The sequence below is a fragment of the Corvus brachyrhynchos genome, unplaced genomic scaffold, assembly GCF_000691975.1.
Source record: "Corvus brachyrhynchos isolate BGI_N302 unplaced genomic scaffold, ASM69197v1 scaffold220, whole genome shotgun sequence".
Lineage (NCBI taxonomy): Eukaryota > Metazoa > Chordata > Aves > Passeriformes > Corvidae > Corvus > Corvus brachyrhynchos.
Genome location: NW_008236209.1, coordinates 6753345 through 6772412, shown reverse-complemented (window position 1 = coordinate 6772412; position 19068 = coordinate 6753345). Strand labels below are relative to the sequence as shown.

Sequence of the window (19068 nt, the reverse complement as noted above, 5' to 3'; positions counted from 1 at the left end):
CGGGAAGCCACGACTGCCGTCTGTGTCTGATGGTCCCTGGGCACCTCCATGCCTTCCTACTGCTGGCACCACCCCTGCCCCTCCCGGCATGGCCTGGTGTCCCTGTGGGCTCAGGCACAGGTGATGAGTGACACCCTGAATCCCCGCAGTAGGCCTTGTCTTCCTCTCTGATCCTTCATGCAAAAATCGATACAAATTTTTATCCATGTCAGAATTTTATTCTTAGCAGAGGGGTACCTGCAGGAAGGGTTTCCTGGCATGGGCCAGAACCATGTGCTGTAAGAGGTGAAGGCAGCAGGGTGGATTTTTTTCAGGGCCCCAGCCTTGTTTGGGGACCACGGATGTGGTGATGTACTAGGGCTTCAGGCTTGTGACTGGCATGTCACAGGGTAGCCCTTTGCTTTGTCATACATCAGAAAAGTCTTCCAGGCTGTGCCTGTTTCTCCCAAATCCCTTCTCCTACAACTTGTCCCAGGTTTACTGTGAAAAAGCAAAAAGAATAAATATGGATTAAATGAAAGCAGTTAAGCCACCACCTTCAGTAGCACTTCAAGTCTCTCCCCTTCCTGATGCTGCCACTTGCAAAGGTGATCTAGAGCTTTGCAGTCCCACTCGTCGGTCCCCACCTTGTTGTGAGCTTGAAGCTGGACCCCAGGCTGCTGCTGGAAGATCTCAGCTCTCTGCACACATCCTGGCAGGATGGCAAGGGAGGGAGCAGCTTCTGGCTCAGAAGGGTTGAATGACTGCTGTTTTCCTCTTCAGAGTGTAGGTGACCTCTGAAGAAAGAGTTTCTAGGACAAGCTGTTACTATTGAAATGCAGAGAGTCAAAGTAGCCCGTGCTACTCTTTGGTGGGGCTGTCTGTCCCATTGAAGGTGCCATGGGATAATGGAGAGCCCTCTGCACAAGGGAGCTAGCTACCTGCAAAGGATGAGGGAGAATATGTCTTAGAAGATTGCCTTTCCTGACTGTTGAATCATCAGAAATAGAACTGAAAAGGTTAAAGTAAACTACAGCTGCCTCGGGCTCTTCTGTTATGTTTCTGTCAGCCTGCAGGATAAGGAAAGAAATCATATATCCTGAGCAGAAATAAGATGAGGCTGAACTGCATGAGTAATTTCTCTTCAAGGCAAGTGACCTGGACTTGTTTGGCCTTGGTCTGTACTGGGAGCAGGCCCTGAAGGCGCCTCACTTCCTGTGTGGTGACCGTGTAACACGACTTCCGAGAGCCTGCACCCGATGGGGCAGTGAGTGGGGCTTTCAGTATGTGACAGGCCAACGTGGTCTAAATGGTCTGCAAAAGGGCAGAGAAAGAAGGGAAACCTATTTGTGTCTCAGGGCTGTACGTTAAGGGAAAATGTGGCCTTTCTGGAGCAGAAAGCCAACCAAGTGTCTTTGTATTTATTTCTTGTTATGAGCAAGCTGGGGGCTGTGGAACATTTTCAAGACTGGTCTCTGAGTTGCATTATTGCCTAGCTCATGGAAAAGGAGTGCTGTAAATTTCCAAGCCCAGAACCCTGGTTTGTACTATGTTTTGCAGGGTTTTGTTTTGTTTTAAATAAAGGAAAATGCTTAATACAGAGCTGGGTTAGAGCAGCTACCCAGGGAACTGTGCTCAGGCAGCCTAAGATGAGGCAAGGAAAACTGTGTGTTTTTTCCTGCCTCTCCCAGTGTTTCTATAAACTAATCTCTAAGTTTCTTGTGTTCCTTTTAGGTGATGCAAATTGTGAGCTCTTACTCTGCATTTGGTTCAGGTCCCCTTTGTTTGACCTGAGCCCAGCCACTGAATTTACAATCTGTTAGCATGTTTAGAATACAGAATAATCTCTTTTCCAAGAACAGGCAGACTTTTCTTACAATATTTAGTGCTGTTTCACCTTGAAAAGACAGGAGTAAGGCCTAGACTGAGGTGCTGGCAGAAGGCTTCTTGGCAGTATGGCCAACCTGGCAGACCTGGGCTGGGAGGTGAGTGTGTTTTACAGCAGTTCAGTGCAAATGGTACCATCCTGACACAGGGGCGAGGGGAGCAAGAGCAAGGAGAGAAAAGGTGACAACACCACAATGACAACTTGTGTGTCTTTTATTAAAACAGTTACAACTGGAAAAAAAGACTGTGGATGCCTTGTTGCTGTTCTTGTGTGAGGAAGATTATAGTGGTGGTGGAGTTGTGTTAAGATTATATACACCTTTCATTATACAAGGGCCACAAAGGTGACCTGGGACAGATTGTGCCACATCTGAGAGTTAAACACCCTTCATCTAACAAAACAAACTGTATACACCTTGGAAAGTGGGCTCTAGGCTTCCCCCCTTTTCCCTTGCCCTAGTATTTGATAATGTGAATTTGGAGTACTGGGCCAGGTTTCTGTCACTGACTCTCAGAGGCACCTGGCAGATGAGTGGAGGATCTGACATTAGATAACTTTACACAGGTGGCTTTCCCCTCTGTGCAAGGACTGAACCATGGCAGCTGTCATGCAGCTCCAGCTCTGGCTATTTTCAGACACTCAGCAGCTTGCAGGGGTACTTACTCCACAAGCACTACCTTTCAGTCATTAGGATTCATGTATTTCTCTTCTCCTTCACCAGTTCACTGTCCACTGAGTAAAAGGATTGTCTCTCTGACAGATACCACCATAGAAAACTCTCACGTAACTTGCAAATGAACCATCCCAAACCTTTTAACCTTTGAGACTTTTCCTACTCTTTTCTTAAAACAACCTGTTAAACTAATGTGGTGCTCTCAGCATCTTTTTAGAGCTCAGCTGGCAGTGTTACAACCCTCTAACAAGTCCCACTAAGTCTGTGGCACTTCTGAGCATGGTTTTGAATGGAATCATAGGGATGCTCCAGGAGTCCACTAGCTGCATCTCTTTGGTCCTTATCAGCAGCCTGCTTAGCGCATCCCTGCCTGGAATTTCCCAAAACTCAATTCTGCTGGAGCGCACTGGGCCACATTCTCTGCTGAGTGGGAACTCAATGTTTCTCTGAGCCAGCATCTGTGATGAAGCCTGGACAGTTTCACTGTATGGACTGACAGCTTTCTGGCCAGATGTGACTTTGCTTCAGCATCTACTGCACATCATTCCTGACAACTTCCACAACTCCTTGACCTCATGCTAAAACCAAGCCCTGCTCAAGTCCCTCTCAGCATGACTAGGAATTTGATTAGTTGCCTCATCCACACTGCTTCTAGAAAGGGGCATCAGCATTGACAGAATATTGTCAACTTTCACTAGGACTGAAACTCCTAGCTACTGAGCTACTCCCAGAGGACACTGAAGAACATTCATAGCCCTGTCAAAGTGACAGTACTAAAATCCTTTATAGTAACTGTGTCTCTGTCAAATGCTAACTTTGGGGAAGGTACGAGAAAGAAACAATCACTGCAAAATTAATTCCAGAAAAAAGCAACCTTGGGTTTAAAATGTTACATATGCTGTCTGTCAGTGAATGCTGGACTTTGGACTCTGGGCTCCAGCTGCTGATTTTGGAACCCAGCCTCAACAAGTAACAGATGTGGGCTGTGAGCTAGATCACAACAGACAAAACAGATGAGCAGAGTGAAGCAGCAGTGATTTCTGGAATGGAGGTGAAGGATTTTCCTTTGGATGAATGGTGGTGATGAACAGTGAATAATGGTGGGTTTTGTGCAAGTGTAAAGATTTTTAACTAATTCTTAAGGAGCAGTAGCTGCCCCAGTTGTCCAGTCATCCACACACATCAGCAGCTGACTGGAGAAAATAAAGCAACATTTCTCTTTTCCTGCTATAAAAAAAAATGGAGTCAGGCCCTATACAGGTCAGCTAATTCATGGACAGGGAGAGTCTGGTGGTATTCAGTCCACTACACACCCAGCCAGTGTGGTCTCTGCCATCAGAAAAGGGCAAAAAGAAAACACAGCCCCTCCCCCCCCCCCAATGAGTATTGAGCCCCATCATTACATACACATCCTGATCATATATTACAGAATATTTTCTGTTGCACATACACAAATATTTAGTTTCTCCATCTCCATCACCTTAAACAAATGTCTCTTCTGCAAACACTGCTGTGTCATGCTCCTCTGCAGTCACCTCTGCCAGAGGCTGGCTCCTGAGCCACTCCACCCTGCTCCGGAGGAGTTCCTTCTCCACTGCTTCCACCTCTGCTGGGGGACAGGGCTCGGTTTCATCGTGCTTGAAATACTCCTTGATGGTGTTTCGGATGGAGTCAGGGAGGATGATGCGGATGGTGTGGCTGAATGTGTCAAAGCCCTTGCTCTGGGGTGGCGCCTGCGCCATTTCCACTGGTTGTCTCTCCAGCTCCTTGGGAGCAGAGGCACTTTGGGGGCTTTCTCTGTGCTCGGCCTGCAGGGATGGGACTGTTGGTTTATGGTGGTAGCGCCTGGAGATGGACTGCAGGACAAGGGGGGTGTTCTGCCCATAGAAAACTGTCTGGGGGATGTGGACTCTCACAGTCTGCAAGCTCTTGGACAGGCTCTGCTCACTGCTGCTGCTGGGTGGGTCTCTGCTGCTGGTGTTTGTCACAGATCTCTCCTCTTCTCCCACTTGAGACCCCCAAGAACTTTCTTTATTTGGGGCCACATAAAAAGTTATCTTGGTGCGCTTCAGGCTTTCCTGGCTCAGAGGGCAGTCATCAATGCCTTTGATTTCTATGTTCTTCACTGTCTTCTCCCTGTGCTGCTGGTGGCTGACCTGTGGGGATGTCTCGCTGGATGGGCTGGCAGCTGGGAACTCAGGGTGTTGTTCAAACTCTTTGGTACAATCCTGGCTCCTGAGCCCTGGGCCAGGGCACCCTGAACAACTCAGCTGTCTCTCCTCTTCTTCCCAGTCAATGTCAGTGAATGGACTTCCCATGGCAGCTGTGCTCACACATGGAAAACTTTTCTGCTCTCCAGAGCAATGACTGTTCTCTCCAGCCTTGGGTTCATCCTTCTGAAAACTGTCCAGATTGCACAGATGTAAAGGCACAGGAGATGTGAAGGATTTGTGCCACTCTTTTTGGGACCTTTTGGTAGCCGTGGGAGACACAGCATGAAGCCTAGCAGAAGTGCCAAACATGAATGGCAGGGATGAGACATCTGTGGGACTAATTGCTGATGACTCTGAGCAGTAGGAGAAAGCACTGTCTAAGGAGCTGAGTGAGGAGGCAGAAGGGGAGGTGGTGGTAGAGGACAGGCTGGAGAAGCTGGACCTGTTGGACAGGCTGGACTTCTGAAGGCTGAGCTGCTTCACCCTGGAGGTGGTCTGAGGTGATTGCCACAAGTTCTGCCTGGCCATATTAACCCCAGGGCTTAGGCCTTCATCAATCAGCTTCTGGCTCTCCATCTGCAGCTGCCTGAGCCTGTGGATGTAGTCTGTGTGGCTGCTCATGATGGTGGCATCGCAGCTGGACTGGCGGGCCACTGGCTCATGGCTCTGTGCAGGCAGCTGGGAGCTGAGGCAGACGCTGGGCTCTGAGGAGCACCGGTCCCTGGCTGGGCTGAGCGAGCGTATGGAACCGAGGGAACAGAAGGAGCCATCCTCCTCCAGGAGCTCATAGCTGTCTGCACTGGCATTGGTCCGGGCTTTGCTTTGGTAGCAGGCTGTGATCTCACTGAACAAGTCCCAGTCTTCCTGATCCTCATCAAGTAACAAGCTGCTGGGTGGTTCAAACATGGCATCTGTTTCAGATTCCAGGTGGTGCTTTGGCCCTACTGGATCACAAATGGAAAACTCCAGCTCATCAGAGGAATCATCATGCTGAGCCAAACCTATGTCTGGGGCAGAGGACACAAATTAATTCGTTGCCATATATAAAGTACCTCACAACTAAAACAGGGAAATTATATCAAGCCCATGGGAAAACAAAGATGATCCATTATTCTCACAGGCAATAATAAAAAAATTCTGGCTGGCTTGATGACCTAAGTTTTCACCACTGGCCTGTATTCACAGGATAGATAACAGAGACAACTCTCCATACAAACCATGTGGTTTAGCTTTACAGAACTAACCTGGAAAATAAAAAGACTGCTGGGACATGGCAGTGCTATGGCTACACGAAATTCTTGCAATGGCTAGAGTAGGTTTAACAGCAGCCACAGAGAAAGACAGCAGTCCCTGGGGACACACTGGAGGTTCTGCACCTCAGCCTTCTGCTTTGCTATCTCTTCCTGCCTATGCTTGAAAACACAACTGGTTTTCAGTGCTTTTCCTTAGAAGAAACATGAAGGTAAAGCAAACTCTTTTGTCTGAGGACTTTACCTATTAAAAGATTTTAAATATTTCTGGAAGATTTGCTACCACCAACTTACCCAGAGATTCTGCTGAGTTTTTGGACTTCTTTTTGTCAGGTCTTTGGAACAAGGAAGCAATATCACCCCCAAAAATCTCTCCCGAGTTTTCAATCAGAAACTGCACTAACAAGGCCACCTAGCAAAGACAGGAATTCACAGATTCAGTTTCATGAAAGTAGAGCCAGCCATTTACAGCAAGTAAAATCATACCCAGATTGTTCTCATTTTCTTTCAAAGGTGTAATTTCCTCAAGAAGCTGTTATTAATGTGGTAGTGCATCTGTATGAACACCTGAGGCAAGAATATGAACTATGTGAACTGGTACTGTGAGCCAGGTATAGCACATTCTACAATTTTCCTCACTATTGCTTACACCTCAGAAGCTACAAGCAAGCCTTCCTCCTTTCTGGTGCACTGTCATGCTCATTGCTTACTTTGTCCCAGCTGAGGTGGCAGTGTCCAACTTCAACTGCTCCAATTTTCTTGTGCTTGCTTGACCATATAGGCAGTTCATCTGGTAAAGCAACCACCACTTCCCTGTTCACCCTGGACAGTCTGAGGAGCTAAACCCCTCCCGGCATGGGCACAGCTGCACAGGGGAAAGGATGGGGCCTGGATGCCACTCAGCCAGCACTGTCACTGGCCCTATGCCTTCCTTAGACAACAAAAGGCAGTGCCCATAAAAAGCAGTGAAAGGGGCACACAGAGGTGAGGCCAAACCTATGGAAGATTACCTTCTTTGTGGACCGGCTCTCCTCTTCAGGCCCAGTGGGACTTGGTAGCCACAGCATATTGGGTGCTATGCAAAGAGCCAGGTTAAAGGCATTCATCTGATTCACTCCGGAATTCTGCTCAATATGATGGAGGACTCCAAAGAGGTGTCTGAGTAAGATGAGGTTGGCCTCTGGAAGCTGGTTGACTAGACTATTCAGGGGGTGGGAACAAAGGAAAACAGTGCTGTTCACAAACATCTGCTCTTTGAATACCAGAAGTTACATTCCAAAGCTTTGCTCCCTTCTGCCCCTTTGTACCCAGCCTGAGACATCCCCATTTGATAATAAGGTGAGTCTGTGTCACTCCCCTCTACCAACTCATGTGAGAGCCACAACTCTGCATCCATATTGCCCACCTGCTCTGGTCACAGAGCTAGAGGGACAAAGGACTTGGGTTCAGAGCACATGGGAGGGAACCCACAATGCCTTGAAAAAACAGGGACTGCCCAGAGGAGACAGGAGACAGCTCCAGGCCAGCAGCGTGCCAGACCACGCCACTGCCGTGTCCTGTGCTATGGAGACCATGGAGAAAGAAGGCCCAGGCTAAACGGTAAGGTTCAAAAACTGAGCTGAGCTGTGGTTGAATATACTGGATATCCAACAGGAGGCTGATAAACTGTTCTTGCTCGTGGCAGCAGTTTCAAGGCAGTAAAGCTGTTTTCAAGGTCCTGGTCACCACCTTGACAGGGCTGTTTCTTCTAACTGCCAATATGATGATCAGCCTCATTTTGTGCACATAAGAATAAAGTTACTGTCATTGAAGATCTAATTCTGCTACCATTGATGCACTCCTGGTGGCTGAATTACTGTGCTTTTTCAGTTTACTTGTTCTGGTAATTTGAACTAATCATCAGAAAAGAATTTTTTAATGACTTTTCTGGGGTCAGAAATGTTAATGATGTTCAAAACAGACCCTTGAAAAGAAAATTTTCTGATCAGTGACAATGGCAATCAGCAATAGCTCCTCCACTGTGGCCTGGAGCATTTCCAGTAATCTCCCAGAAAACGAAGGCTATTCTTAGCGTCATATGCTCCCCCTTTTCCCACCAAAAGAAACTTTAACAAAGTCTTTTACAAACCTTTTTATAGCTTCAATCTTATGTGCCCGATTTTCTGTGTCCACAGCTTCCATCCACAGTCCGTGCATGTCTGAGGATAGAACACTGTCAGGTATATTTCGGAGAAAATCCTGAATTAAATATATATATGTAGAGCAGTCTGGTCAGTTTTGAATTCCTGGTTTCAGTTTCACAATGCATATAGTCACTGTTTATTCATATAAAACACAAGATAAAACAAGACATGACACAAACATGTTTATTCTCCCCTGCCACGCCCACCAAGCTGTCCTCCTCAGACTCTTCCATGGCAGCACTGCAGGATGAACAGGCAGTCCTCCTGTTTTGCCCCTTCTCCAGAGTAGGACTGACCTCCACTCCAGCAGAGGACTCAGCCCTGAGGCTCCGCACAGATCTCTCTGAAACATTTCTCAGCTAGGAGGACTGCTGGTTTTTCTCAGGGGACCATTCAACAACTCAATGTATGTCTTGTGTTGGAAAGTGCCTGAATATCAGGCCAGCAAGAACAAGGGGATGTTCTTTGGATACTTTGGTGCCTAAATTATTCTGACCAGATTTAATTGCCAGTGCAAAATACAGGCTTTTCCTTACTGAAACATGGGGCTTATCACAAGCTTCATCCCCCACCCACAACCCCTCTGCTTGGATTTAGCATCTGCTTTCCTTTGTGCCTGCTGGTTGATCAGAGGGTGAAGGCTTGGGGTCCAGAGAGCACAGGTCAGCTCCTTTGACCTGTTTTTGGGGGTTGCAGAGCATCTGCACTCAAATGGTACGAGTCCTCCCAAACCTTCTGCAGCCTCTTCTCTGCATTCAGAAATGACAGAGAACATCTGTGCTGCTGCCACCAAAGGGTTTTATGCATATGTCAGTGCAGCATCTCTCAGGTTATTTGGCACTGTACAGACATCATGGCTATCTTACAGGTGGACATCACTGTATTTCCTGCTGGAGGTGGCTTGGTACAGGGAGGTGCCAAAGGAAGCCCCATCCTGAGGGGCTGCACATGTCTGCATGTGAAAACCAGCATCACTGTGTTGGGCAGATACCTCTGTGTACAAAGACACCCCAAGCCATCAGGTGAAAACATTCCTTGCTGGAAAATGCTTTCTGTTCCCCTGAAATCCCTCTCTACCCATAAAGACTCATTGCTTCCTTAAAGAAGGAAGGTACCATTAGCCCAGACAGCTGAGTTACTTGGCCAAACATACCGTGATGACTGCTGCAGCCACAAAGACTGACTCTCCATCTACCTGAACATCATCTCCAGAGTTCAGCTTCTCTTTCAATTCCTTGCAAGTCTTGGCATTGGCAGAACGTCTGAAAATGCCCCTAGTAGAAGGACCTTCATGGTACAAGAGGAGCAGCATATCCTAGGAGAAAACCCAGTTGTACTTAAGAGCCTAACACTTTACCCTCTTGTTTGTGTATATTATACATCATGTCTTGTAATGTAATTAGCATAAGACCAAGTCAGTAACGGGAAGAAAACAATACAAGAGATTTATCCTGATCTAATCAGGGACAATAACCTGACAGCCAAGTTGCAGATACAGTTCATGTGGACATGCTTATCCTGTGACAAGTGTGAGCCCAGGGGACTCTTGCAGTGAGTGAGGTCTAGGCTATGTAGCATGGCAGGATCCACTGACATCACCCTTGTCAGCTGGAGATGACCTGGTTGGAGACACCCATTGAAACAGGACAGACATCTGTGAATGAAGTGATAGGGATTACCCAGGAGAGGGTTGTTCCCAACCTTGTTACTGAGCTGAATCTGAATCACAAGTAAACAGTGGTCCTCTTCCTCATTCAGTCCTCATAAATATGGCAAGTGGCTTTAAATTTTGGGTTAAACACATCAAGTTTATGTCAAGACAAGCAGTCCAGGCTGCTGCTTACCATGATTGGCTTGGGAAGGATTCCGTCAGGACAGACAGAAGACAGGGACAGGCCGAAGAGCTTCCGTGGTGTGGTAGGGGACTGTGACGGAGGGCTGCCCGTGGGGGTGCTGGTGCTGCGGCGCAGGGCCCAGTCAATCAAGGACTTCTTCCTCTTGGTGTGTTTCTGCAGTGACTCTGAAAGAAAACACAGACTTTCATTACAGGCCTGTCTGTCCTCCTGCTCGCCAGTGAGTAATCTAGAGTGGAGGCAGAGTTCCCAGCAAAACAAGGACTTTCTACCCTCACCTGTTTATTAACTGCACTCTTAATGGGGATGGTTAGACAACATATGGCAGTGAAACCACTTGTTCATCTCTCAACCATCAGCAAAACTCTCAATCATCATTCTTCAGGGAACCTCGCTGTCTCTGCAGTGTAAGAATTTCTTCACTCTTGTGACCAGTGAAAGGACTTGAAAAAATGGCATGAAGCTGAGTCAGGGAGGTTTAGGTTAGATCTCAGGGAAAGGTTCTTCACCCAGAGGGTGGTTGAACACTGGAACAGGCTCTCCAGGGAAGTGGTCACAGCATCAAGGCTCTCTGACTTCAATAAGCGCTCAGGCAGATGGTGGGGTTTTTGGGGTGTCCTGTCCAGGGCCAGGACTCGATGATACTGATGGTTCTCTTCCAACTCAGCATTTTCTGATTCTATTACAATGACTTGCAGTTAAAGACTAATGAAAGACTGAAAGCTAAGTCTGAACATTTGCTCAGAGAAATGTCACCTCTCTGCAATCTCCTCCTCTTTACATTACATTCAGGTATGAGAGCAACTCTGGGATATGTGTGTGATGCCAGGAAGAGTTCAGCACTGCACTGGAGAGCAGTAAAGTCTCTATCTGCCTATATCACACTCCTGCAGCCCCTACCTCTCCTCAGCTGCATCAGAGCTTGGAGTCTGGGTTTCAGGACAAACTGACACTGTTTTTCCTTTGGGAGCTGAGTAAGGAAGGAAGCCTCTGTCCCATCAGCCAGGAGAGTGTTATTGTTGGTTCTTTGTTGCTGGTCAGCAGAGTCCCGGAGACAGCTCAAGGCGATGCTGAAGGGATGCTCGTGCCCTGTTGAGCAGAGTTGTGTAAAGAGCAAGCAAAGATGCAGAGCTATGCTAAAAACTCTTATTGTTATTGGAAAATTCCAGCACTGATGATCACCATGATGAACGCTTAGCATTTAACAGACAAAATTCAGTGGTTTATTTTAAACTGTTTCTTCTATTTCTGAAATCATCCCCTACAGATCTGTAGCACTCTTCTCTATTGTTATTGTCCTCAAGTCCCCCATATACACACCTACTCTCCCTCAAGCCTGAGGAGTTTCTAAAACCTAAACACAAATTGTTAAAAAATAAAGTTTACAAATAAACAGCCTGCAAAGGCATTGACGCTAGTGGGCCATGTGTTTGTGAGGTCAGTTTAGTATTGGATTAAGGTAGCAGTTCAGAAGATAACAACCCATATGCAACAAACTGGGTTTTCAATATGATGCAACGTTTTGTGTGGAAAGCAGTCTCATTATTTGTGAACTGAAATGCAATGAAAAATACGTAAGTACCAAAAAAGTAGGATAAACATGTTAGCTTCCTAACTGAAGGCTTGTAAGTCACCAATAGACCATCTAAAAATTCTGCTTCTTTCAGTTGCTGAAGTGCTTTCCTCTAGATCTAACACACTCTTGCTGAATGACTGCAGCAATTTGTTTGGTTCTGACAGAGCCCAAAGGCAAAGGGCTTGGGAAGTGCCAGGAGATGCTCTGACAGACATCAGTGGACACCTCTATCACAGACAGAAAAGATGGGATGAGGCTGCCCCTGACCTCCTGCTCTGCCTGTGAGGAGATAACTGCAAAGCTGAGCAGGACAGTATGACCAGCCTTCCAAGCCTGTAGCCCTGCAAGCTCATACCAGCAGCCAGAGGGTTTGAATCAGGCTTTGAGGCATGTCCTACCCCTGCTTCATATCTGCTGCAAAGAAGGTACTTCTTAGACCAGCCTAAAGATCTCCTATTTACTTGGAGCATCTGCTGAAAAGTGTGATGGGCTCCCACCCAGAAATGCACAGATTTGCGTGGAAAACGGAGGTAAGTGTGAAGTCTTTCAAAGATGTCACCATGCTTTGATTAAATGTGGATGCTGACACCATAAAAGCCAAGTGACATCTCAGAGCAGCTTGGTGTCACACCTCCCATCAGCAACAATGTCCCTACCATTGCTTTTTAAGTGAAGAGTGCAATGTTTGTGATGTTTCTCTGCCACACACAAAGTATCATTTATCACTTGTCCCTCTGGTGCCAGTATTAAGTACCAAAATGATGCTCAATATGGGAGGGCTCTTACCAATGAGAGGGTAAGCAGGCTCATCTTTTCCTGAGACCACCCAAAGGTGGTGTTCACTGGTCCTGCCCTGTTGGATAAGGAACAGAGAAGAGAAAAATGTTAGTTGAGAGGGGCCAGAGTGAGGGTCCATGAGGTTGCCCTCCACTCAGAGAGCAAAAGACAGCAAATCTAGGCTTGTCCACACCCACACTATCCTGTAAACCAGATGCTGCCAGCATCTTTAGCTAAGATCTGGCAACTGCCACTTACAGGGAGCCCAAGCTGTAGAAGGGTCTTCTTCATCACACTCTCTGCAGTTTCCACATTGGACACATTGACTGCAGTAGTCTAGAAAGGCAAACAGAGAAAATACAGGAAGCTAATACAAAGGTGAGAAGTTTGGTTATAGTTTCTCGTAGCTTGAAAATCTGGGGAAAATGTCACATCTCTGTCTAATGACTGCCTTTACTAAATGATGATGGTTGGATGAGCTGTATGAATTTGAACTACACCAGAAAGGATGATGCCTATACAACACAAAAGCTATTCTCCACTACTTCTTCTGTCATGGGTCTATTATACCATCCAAAGATTTCATCCAGCAGAAATCACAGGAGGCGGATGGTGCTCAAATGCTGTATTTGATCCCATCAGTGTTTGACTGATTACAGTGCCACTGTCACTCAAAAAGGTGAATATTGAACATGGTAATGCTCATCAACCATGAGTGCCCAGGGTCACTCTTTGAGGGAAGAATACCCAGGAGGCAAATGTGGCCCACCAAGCTCGGCACAAAGCCAAGAAATGTATGCTAGACTGGGACACATTCCAGTAAATTAGTTCAGGACAACACACCAGTGACTCCGTGATCAATATCCTCAACTCATAGCACTGGAAATAGGAATTGACTGGGCACTCAGCCACAAACTGTCATGAATTTTGAAGTGAAGCAAAAAGAAAAGAGAAAAGAAGTCAGAGGTGAAGAATAATCTTAAGAATTCAGTGCTCTTTGGTAAGGGTGTGGCTACCTCCTCATTTCTCAAACCCTCCAAATGGGCTTCCAGTGGGAAGGATGCGGATACCCAGATGCACACCCTCTAAATCTTTTTAGGTGGGACTTGAATTTAAAACTGGAATACCAGCACAGCCCTGCCTTCCCTTCCCTACTCCACAGACCCCTGTGTACTCCTGATCTGATGAGCAGGTTCTTTGCCTTACTTACGGAAGAACAGTTGTCATCATCCAGCACAAAGATCTGAAGGGTCAGATTCTTCAGATACTCATTTTGTTTTACCTCATTGATATGCCTGAAAGTCAAAGAAAAGGGGAAGGCATATAATTTCCCAACCAAATTTGAGAAGGACCCTAAAATTTGGATGGGACATCCTCCTTGGCACTGTAATAAATACAGATTAATTATGACATATATGAATGTAATGTTCATAGTGCAGTCACACTCTCTTACTGACTTCTTTATCCACCTGCAGCCCAAAGACTAACACTCCCCCCACATGCAGTACTTCAGTGCAGATAGATGTGTCCTGCATAGTACCTTCCAGTGTTCCCTCAGGATCACTACTGTTCTCCATAAATCAGAAGATTTCTTCCCCTCTTTGTTCCTATATAAGCACTTTTGTCTGGGTGTTAGTGGAAGCAACATACAAAACATAAAAGGAAAAAGAAAGAACTGTAGCCTCTAGATACAATGTAATAAAAATTTTAGTTCAAATCAAAAAACATCTGAAGAATCAGTAACACTTTTGACAGTTCCACAGTGATTAGCAAAGTCAACCTCCAACTCCAAAGGAAAAAGGATGCTCCAACAATATTATCTTCTGATGGACCCCTTTTTTCCCAACTGTTAACACCAATTTTGCACTCTCCCAGGGGCATCTATATTCAGGTTTCAAAGGTGGATTTTTCAAACAGTACTTAGATACTTAACATGCTGAAAATCAGAGCACAATTTGACATGCAAATTTCTCTAAGGCCTATAGAGGAACCACCCAGAAGGAGGGTGAAAGGAGGATCACTTACCACAGTAACACTGACAGCCATCGTTCCTTCACATCAGCTGAGCTGAAGACAAAAAGGGAGGCAGATCATCAAACAAGTGCTGAATGGGTAACAGCCTTCTGAAACTCTACCCAATTTCATTTATATATGGCTGTAAGTCAAAGTTGTTTCCTGCAAAGCCCTGGAACAAAAGCACAGTCCTTCCCTACTTCTGTTCTATTTCAACAAATAATAATAGTAACAAAAAAATCCCAGCAACAAAATGGACCACGTTTCCTGTCATACTGGTGAGTGTCCAGATAAGGGACAAATCCCTTTCTGTGAAGTTGGAGTTATCTCACCTCGTTATTTTTGCAGTGACCTCTAATTGCTATTTTCTTTCTCCTAGTATTTCCTTCCCAATGTCTGCCATTCCTAGAAGCTTTTGCTGCCAGCACAGGTTACCCAGGTTTCAAGGTAAGGAAATGGAAAAGGAAATGGGCCCTTTAGCCTCAGTCATTGTTTCACTTGACACATGGGAGACCTGAGTAGCTACCGGGATGCAGAGGGAGGTCTGATGTCTGATAAGATACCTGAAGGTGACAACATAGTTGGTGATAGGCCAGCCGATGACAAATGAGTTCTCGGGACTCATCTTTTTCTCTGTCACTTCACTGAGACAGGTGCCGGTCCACACTTCACTCAGATGCACTTGCTTTTTCAGCTTCAGGCTGGAGGAGGATCTACAATGGAAATTATTAATTCCTTAGGCCAGAGACCAACATCTAGACCTCCAGAGTCTGATCATGCACCCTTCCAGTCTTGCAGTGACAGCTCTTCATCTATACGTGGCAGAAGGAGTCAGACTGACAATCAGTTTTGTCCTTCTACCTCTTGCCCTCATGATGTATCTTCAAGCAACTTAATAAGGGAAAGGGCAAAACTGATTACACAACCTTTCCCTTCAGACAAATGGAGTGAAACACTAATACCAAGAAGAATTTGTAAAAGTGGAAGAGGGAAATGCCACATTTTAGATTCACATTTCTAAAGAAGCATTGTTTTGGAGGCTGCTAGGTGCTCCACAAATAGATCAGAGTCTCATAGAATCACAGAATCTCAAAACTTGGAAGGTACCCACATGATCATTGAGTCCAACACCTGGCTCTGCACAGGACAGCCCCAGAAATCCCACCATGTACTGAGCCTAGCTTCAACAGCACATACTTGGGAAAAGGAATGAGTGGGAATTCCTCTTACTTGGACTTGGCAATGACCAGCATATCACTGAACAAAATCAGGTGTCTTTCCTGGGTCTGCAGGCCCACGGTTAGCTGTACTCGCTCGTCCAGGATGAAGGTGGAGCCTGGGCTGCTGAACACCCCACTTGGCAGCCCATTGTCTGAATGGGAGGAGGAAAGAATAGTTTCCCTGGAGGAGTAAGAAAAATCACAAGACTTTGTCAGAAGCTTTTCATAGAAGGGTTTGTGATTGGACACAGGCATCTGTTTTGGAGGAGCCTGATAGCCCCGTGCTTCTCCCAGCCCCTACTGCTCTCTATTATGACCCACATTCACCTAACTCTGCACAATTAACTTTACCAGCCTCAGACAGATGGAAAATTGCCTAAATGCCCACACCAAATCTTGTGATGTTAAGCTGCTGAAATAGTAGTTTGTGAGTAATTTCTCACTCAGGTAAAAGACTTACTTCCTGCACATGTGTGTGAGCTACAACTTGAACATGGAAAGCTCATGGCGTGGCTCAGCTGGGCGCGGGGGGCACTGCCCTTACTGCGCATGTTTTCCATCCAAACGGAACAATTTGTCAGCACAAGAGTTGCAGCATAAAGAAAATGAACTGCATGTACTCCTCTAATTCCAGACATCTGATTCTGGCTTGCCTGGCTGCCATCCAGCTTCTTTTGGGATTCATGCAGGTGCTCACCATTTCCAGAAAACCCTGAGGGTTTTTGCATGTTGACTGCAGTCAACAATGGGGACTGAACCAGACCCTCTCCCTATACTGTCCTCAGCTGGAAGAGCTCTGCCAAACGCAATCTCCTCGCTTGTACCTCAGCACCCCAACTGAGCACCTCCTGAGCACTGCTCTGGGCTCAGGTCAGCTGGCACACAACAGCTCCCACAGCCATTTCTGGGTCTCAGCACGTGGGATGTGCTGCGTGAACATGGAAGAGTTCATGTTCATGTTCACACAGTGTGTTCATGTACCTAACCCTGATTTAATTAGATTTAATTAGTGAACCTAGCCTTAGATTGACACAGAAAAAAACTCACAGAGATCCTCCTGTCTCTACACACAGACAAAAATGTGTATCTTGCTTGCAGGCAAGAATACTTGCCTTCCCTTCACCCCTCAGCAATTCTGCTCTACCCTCTACTGCTCTACTCTCTAGTCTGAGGGCACTCTACGCAAACAAAAAACCACACGAGCTGTAAGTGTAGTATTTTTGACATTGTTGGTCTTAACTCAGTTTCCACTGGCATCATAACTGAACTCATTTGATTTCACAGGAGTGAGGTTAAAACGAGCCAGTAGTTGCTTTACTAAAATCATCCCCCAGTCACAGGAACACCTGCACTCTGGCAAACAGAAATTACCTCTTTCCTCCTCACCTCTCCACAGCCACCAACAAGTGAATCCTTGGCTTATGCAGCTGTGGGGTAACAAGTGAGAAGCTAAATAACCTTCAGATATGGTATTAAAAGGTCTCCATGTCTATCAGCTGAGCAATGGGAGCCATGGCATCTTACAATCCTAGCAGTGGATTTCCTAAAGCTGGAAGATTACCCAGCTTTATAAACACAACAGCAGGATAGCAAAAAAATCTCACTGATGCTCTGGTGGCCTAAGCAAAGATGGCATTGGACCAGCTCCCTCCATAGCAATACATCACAAGAAACATTTAAAGCTTCCCTCCCTCACAAGGATGTTCTCCAGCCAAATAAAGTCAAGAATTTGTTTCTCTTCCTCACTTTTTTTTTCCCCTAGTGCAATTTAGAGTGGGTGGGAGGAAGGACAAAAAAGTCACATAACTTTGTCAAATGACAACCAAATGAAAATCAGTCCTGCCCTTTATATTAAATGATCCAGTCTCAACTGACCCCCCCACACTCATTCCAGAGAAGCAGGATGTACTGTGCATCGATCACCAATGGTGTGATACAAAAGGGATATTCTTCGGGAGGGCTGGTCCAGATCAAAATGTCAATCAGTTCAGCTTTATCATCTCTTTCTTACAAAGAAAGAAAAAAATCAAACTAAAAAAATCCCTCAGGAAATGTTATTTACAAGACTGCTATCAGAGCAAGGCAGAAAGGACCATGGTATCCCCTTATTTGTCTCTAGCAGCGACACAGTGCTGCAGGAGGAAGAGGGGATGAGGTCGAGGAGGACTCAGCTCCCACTGTTGGAACTGAGGTGCTCAGCTCAGGGCTAAGTAAGCACACTTAGAGTTTCAGCAGAAGATGTACATGTCTGGCATGTGGCTCCCTGACTGCTGACATTCCCAGTGCTTCACACTGCAGGAGCAAAGCATCAGCAGAGACTCGATGGAGATGCAGGCAAGGAAGGCAGCTTTCCACTACCCCAGCTGGTTGTAAGGGAAAGCTGCTGTCCTCTGACAGGGACATGGCTGTCCTGGAGCATGTCTGGGTCTGGCGGCTCTTCCAACAAACATCCTGAGCTGATGCCATCCTGCACAGGGCTATCAGGGTCTGGGCATGCCTCCCACCACTCCCTCCACCTCCAGAAGCAGCTCCAGCCCCCTAACCTGCCCAGGTGTACCTGTAGCTGAGCCAGAGGCAATTCTCAGGGCTGTCCCTCCCCCTGGCAGTCCAGCAGATGGAGCAAGGGCTGCAGAGGGCTCTGGCAGTGAGTAAGCTGGGGGTGGCTGCACAGGGAAATGCTGAGGTGGAACGCCAGGATGCTCCTCAGGGGTGCTAAATGCAGCCCATGTCCTGCAACCCACCACGTCTGTCTGGTGCTTTGTCCCTCTCCACCTGCCCCCGCCTGCCCCTGCTGCAGGACCAAATTGCCCTCAACATTGTTAAATGAATTTGAAAACCAGTTTGATTTCAGTCTGTATAGGCAGAAAGATGGAAACAGGAGTCAGAAAGGTATTTCCTCTACCTGGAATGGGACTTTGATTTGCCAAGGGCTTTGGTAATGGCAGATGAGGTAGATCGTCTTCTTTGGACGATGGGCTTCATCTTCTGCAAGACAAAAAGATATTCAAGTTAGCCTGGCCACCTTGGAAACAGACCTGCTGCTCATTGCACTCTACAAATTTTCTTTTTGTCTAGCTAATAGTCATGAAACCTCAGCACTGAAAGCCATGATCTGTGCTGTCAGACACCTCCCTTCCCTTCCTGATCATTAAAACACTGCTCAACTCTCACATTTATGTTTTCACAGCCAAATCTCAAAGTAATTATATGAATAAACAGAGGAAAAAACCCGAAGTACGAAGTTCAAGAAAAACTTCCAAACATTCATACCATGGAATAGTTTGTTAGGGAAAGGTATAGAAATACAATTTAAAACTGGACCAGACAAAGATATGAAGAGCATGTAACACTCTAGGGAGTCGTACTTCATCAGCTGGAGGAATGGATGAGGCTCCTTAGTAGATTTTTCTCTATTTTCATTTTCCATGACTCAAAGGCTCAGC

At 46.3% G+C, this 19068-nt stretch overlaps 1 protein-coding gene across 1 annotated transcript; it reads right to left on the bottom strand.

Moving 5' to 3' along the window:
• Positions 1-2061: 2061 nt before the first annotated feature.
• LOC103623420 (rho GTPase-activating protein 20) lies at positions 2062-18633 on the bottom strand. Its single transcript, XM_008642520.2, has 14 exons — positions 18528-18633; positions 15636-15806; positions 14969-15118; positions 14418-14459; positions 13603-13687; positions 12651-12728; positions 12402-12468; positions 10940-11128; positions 10031-10206; positions 9340-9501; positions 8132-8241; positions 7014-7203; positions 6298-6415; positions 2062-5760 (listed from the first exon to the last, which is right to left on the bottom strand). Exons 1-14 carry the CDS (start codon positions 18605-18607, stop codon positions 4022-4024), a joined length of 3357 nt encoding a protein of 1118 aa, XP_008640742.1. The 5' UTR covers positions 18608-18633; the 3' UTR covers positions 2062-4021.
• Between the last annotated feature and the right edge of the window lie 435 nt (positions 18634-19068).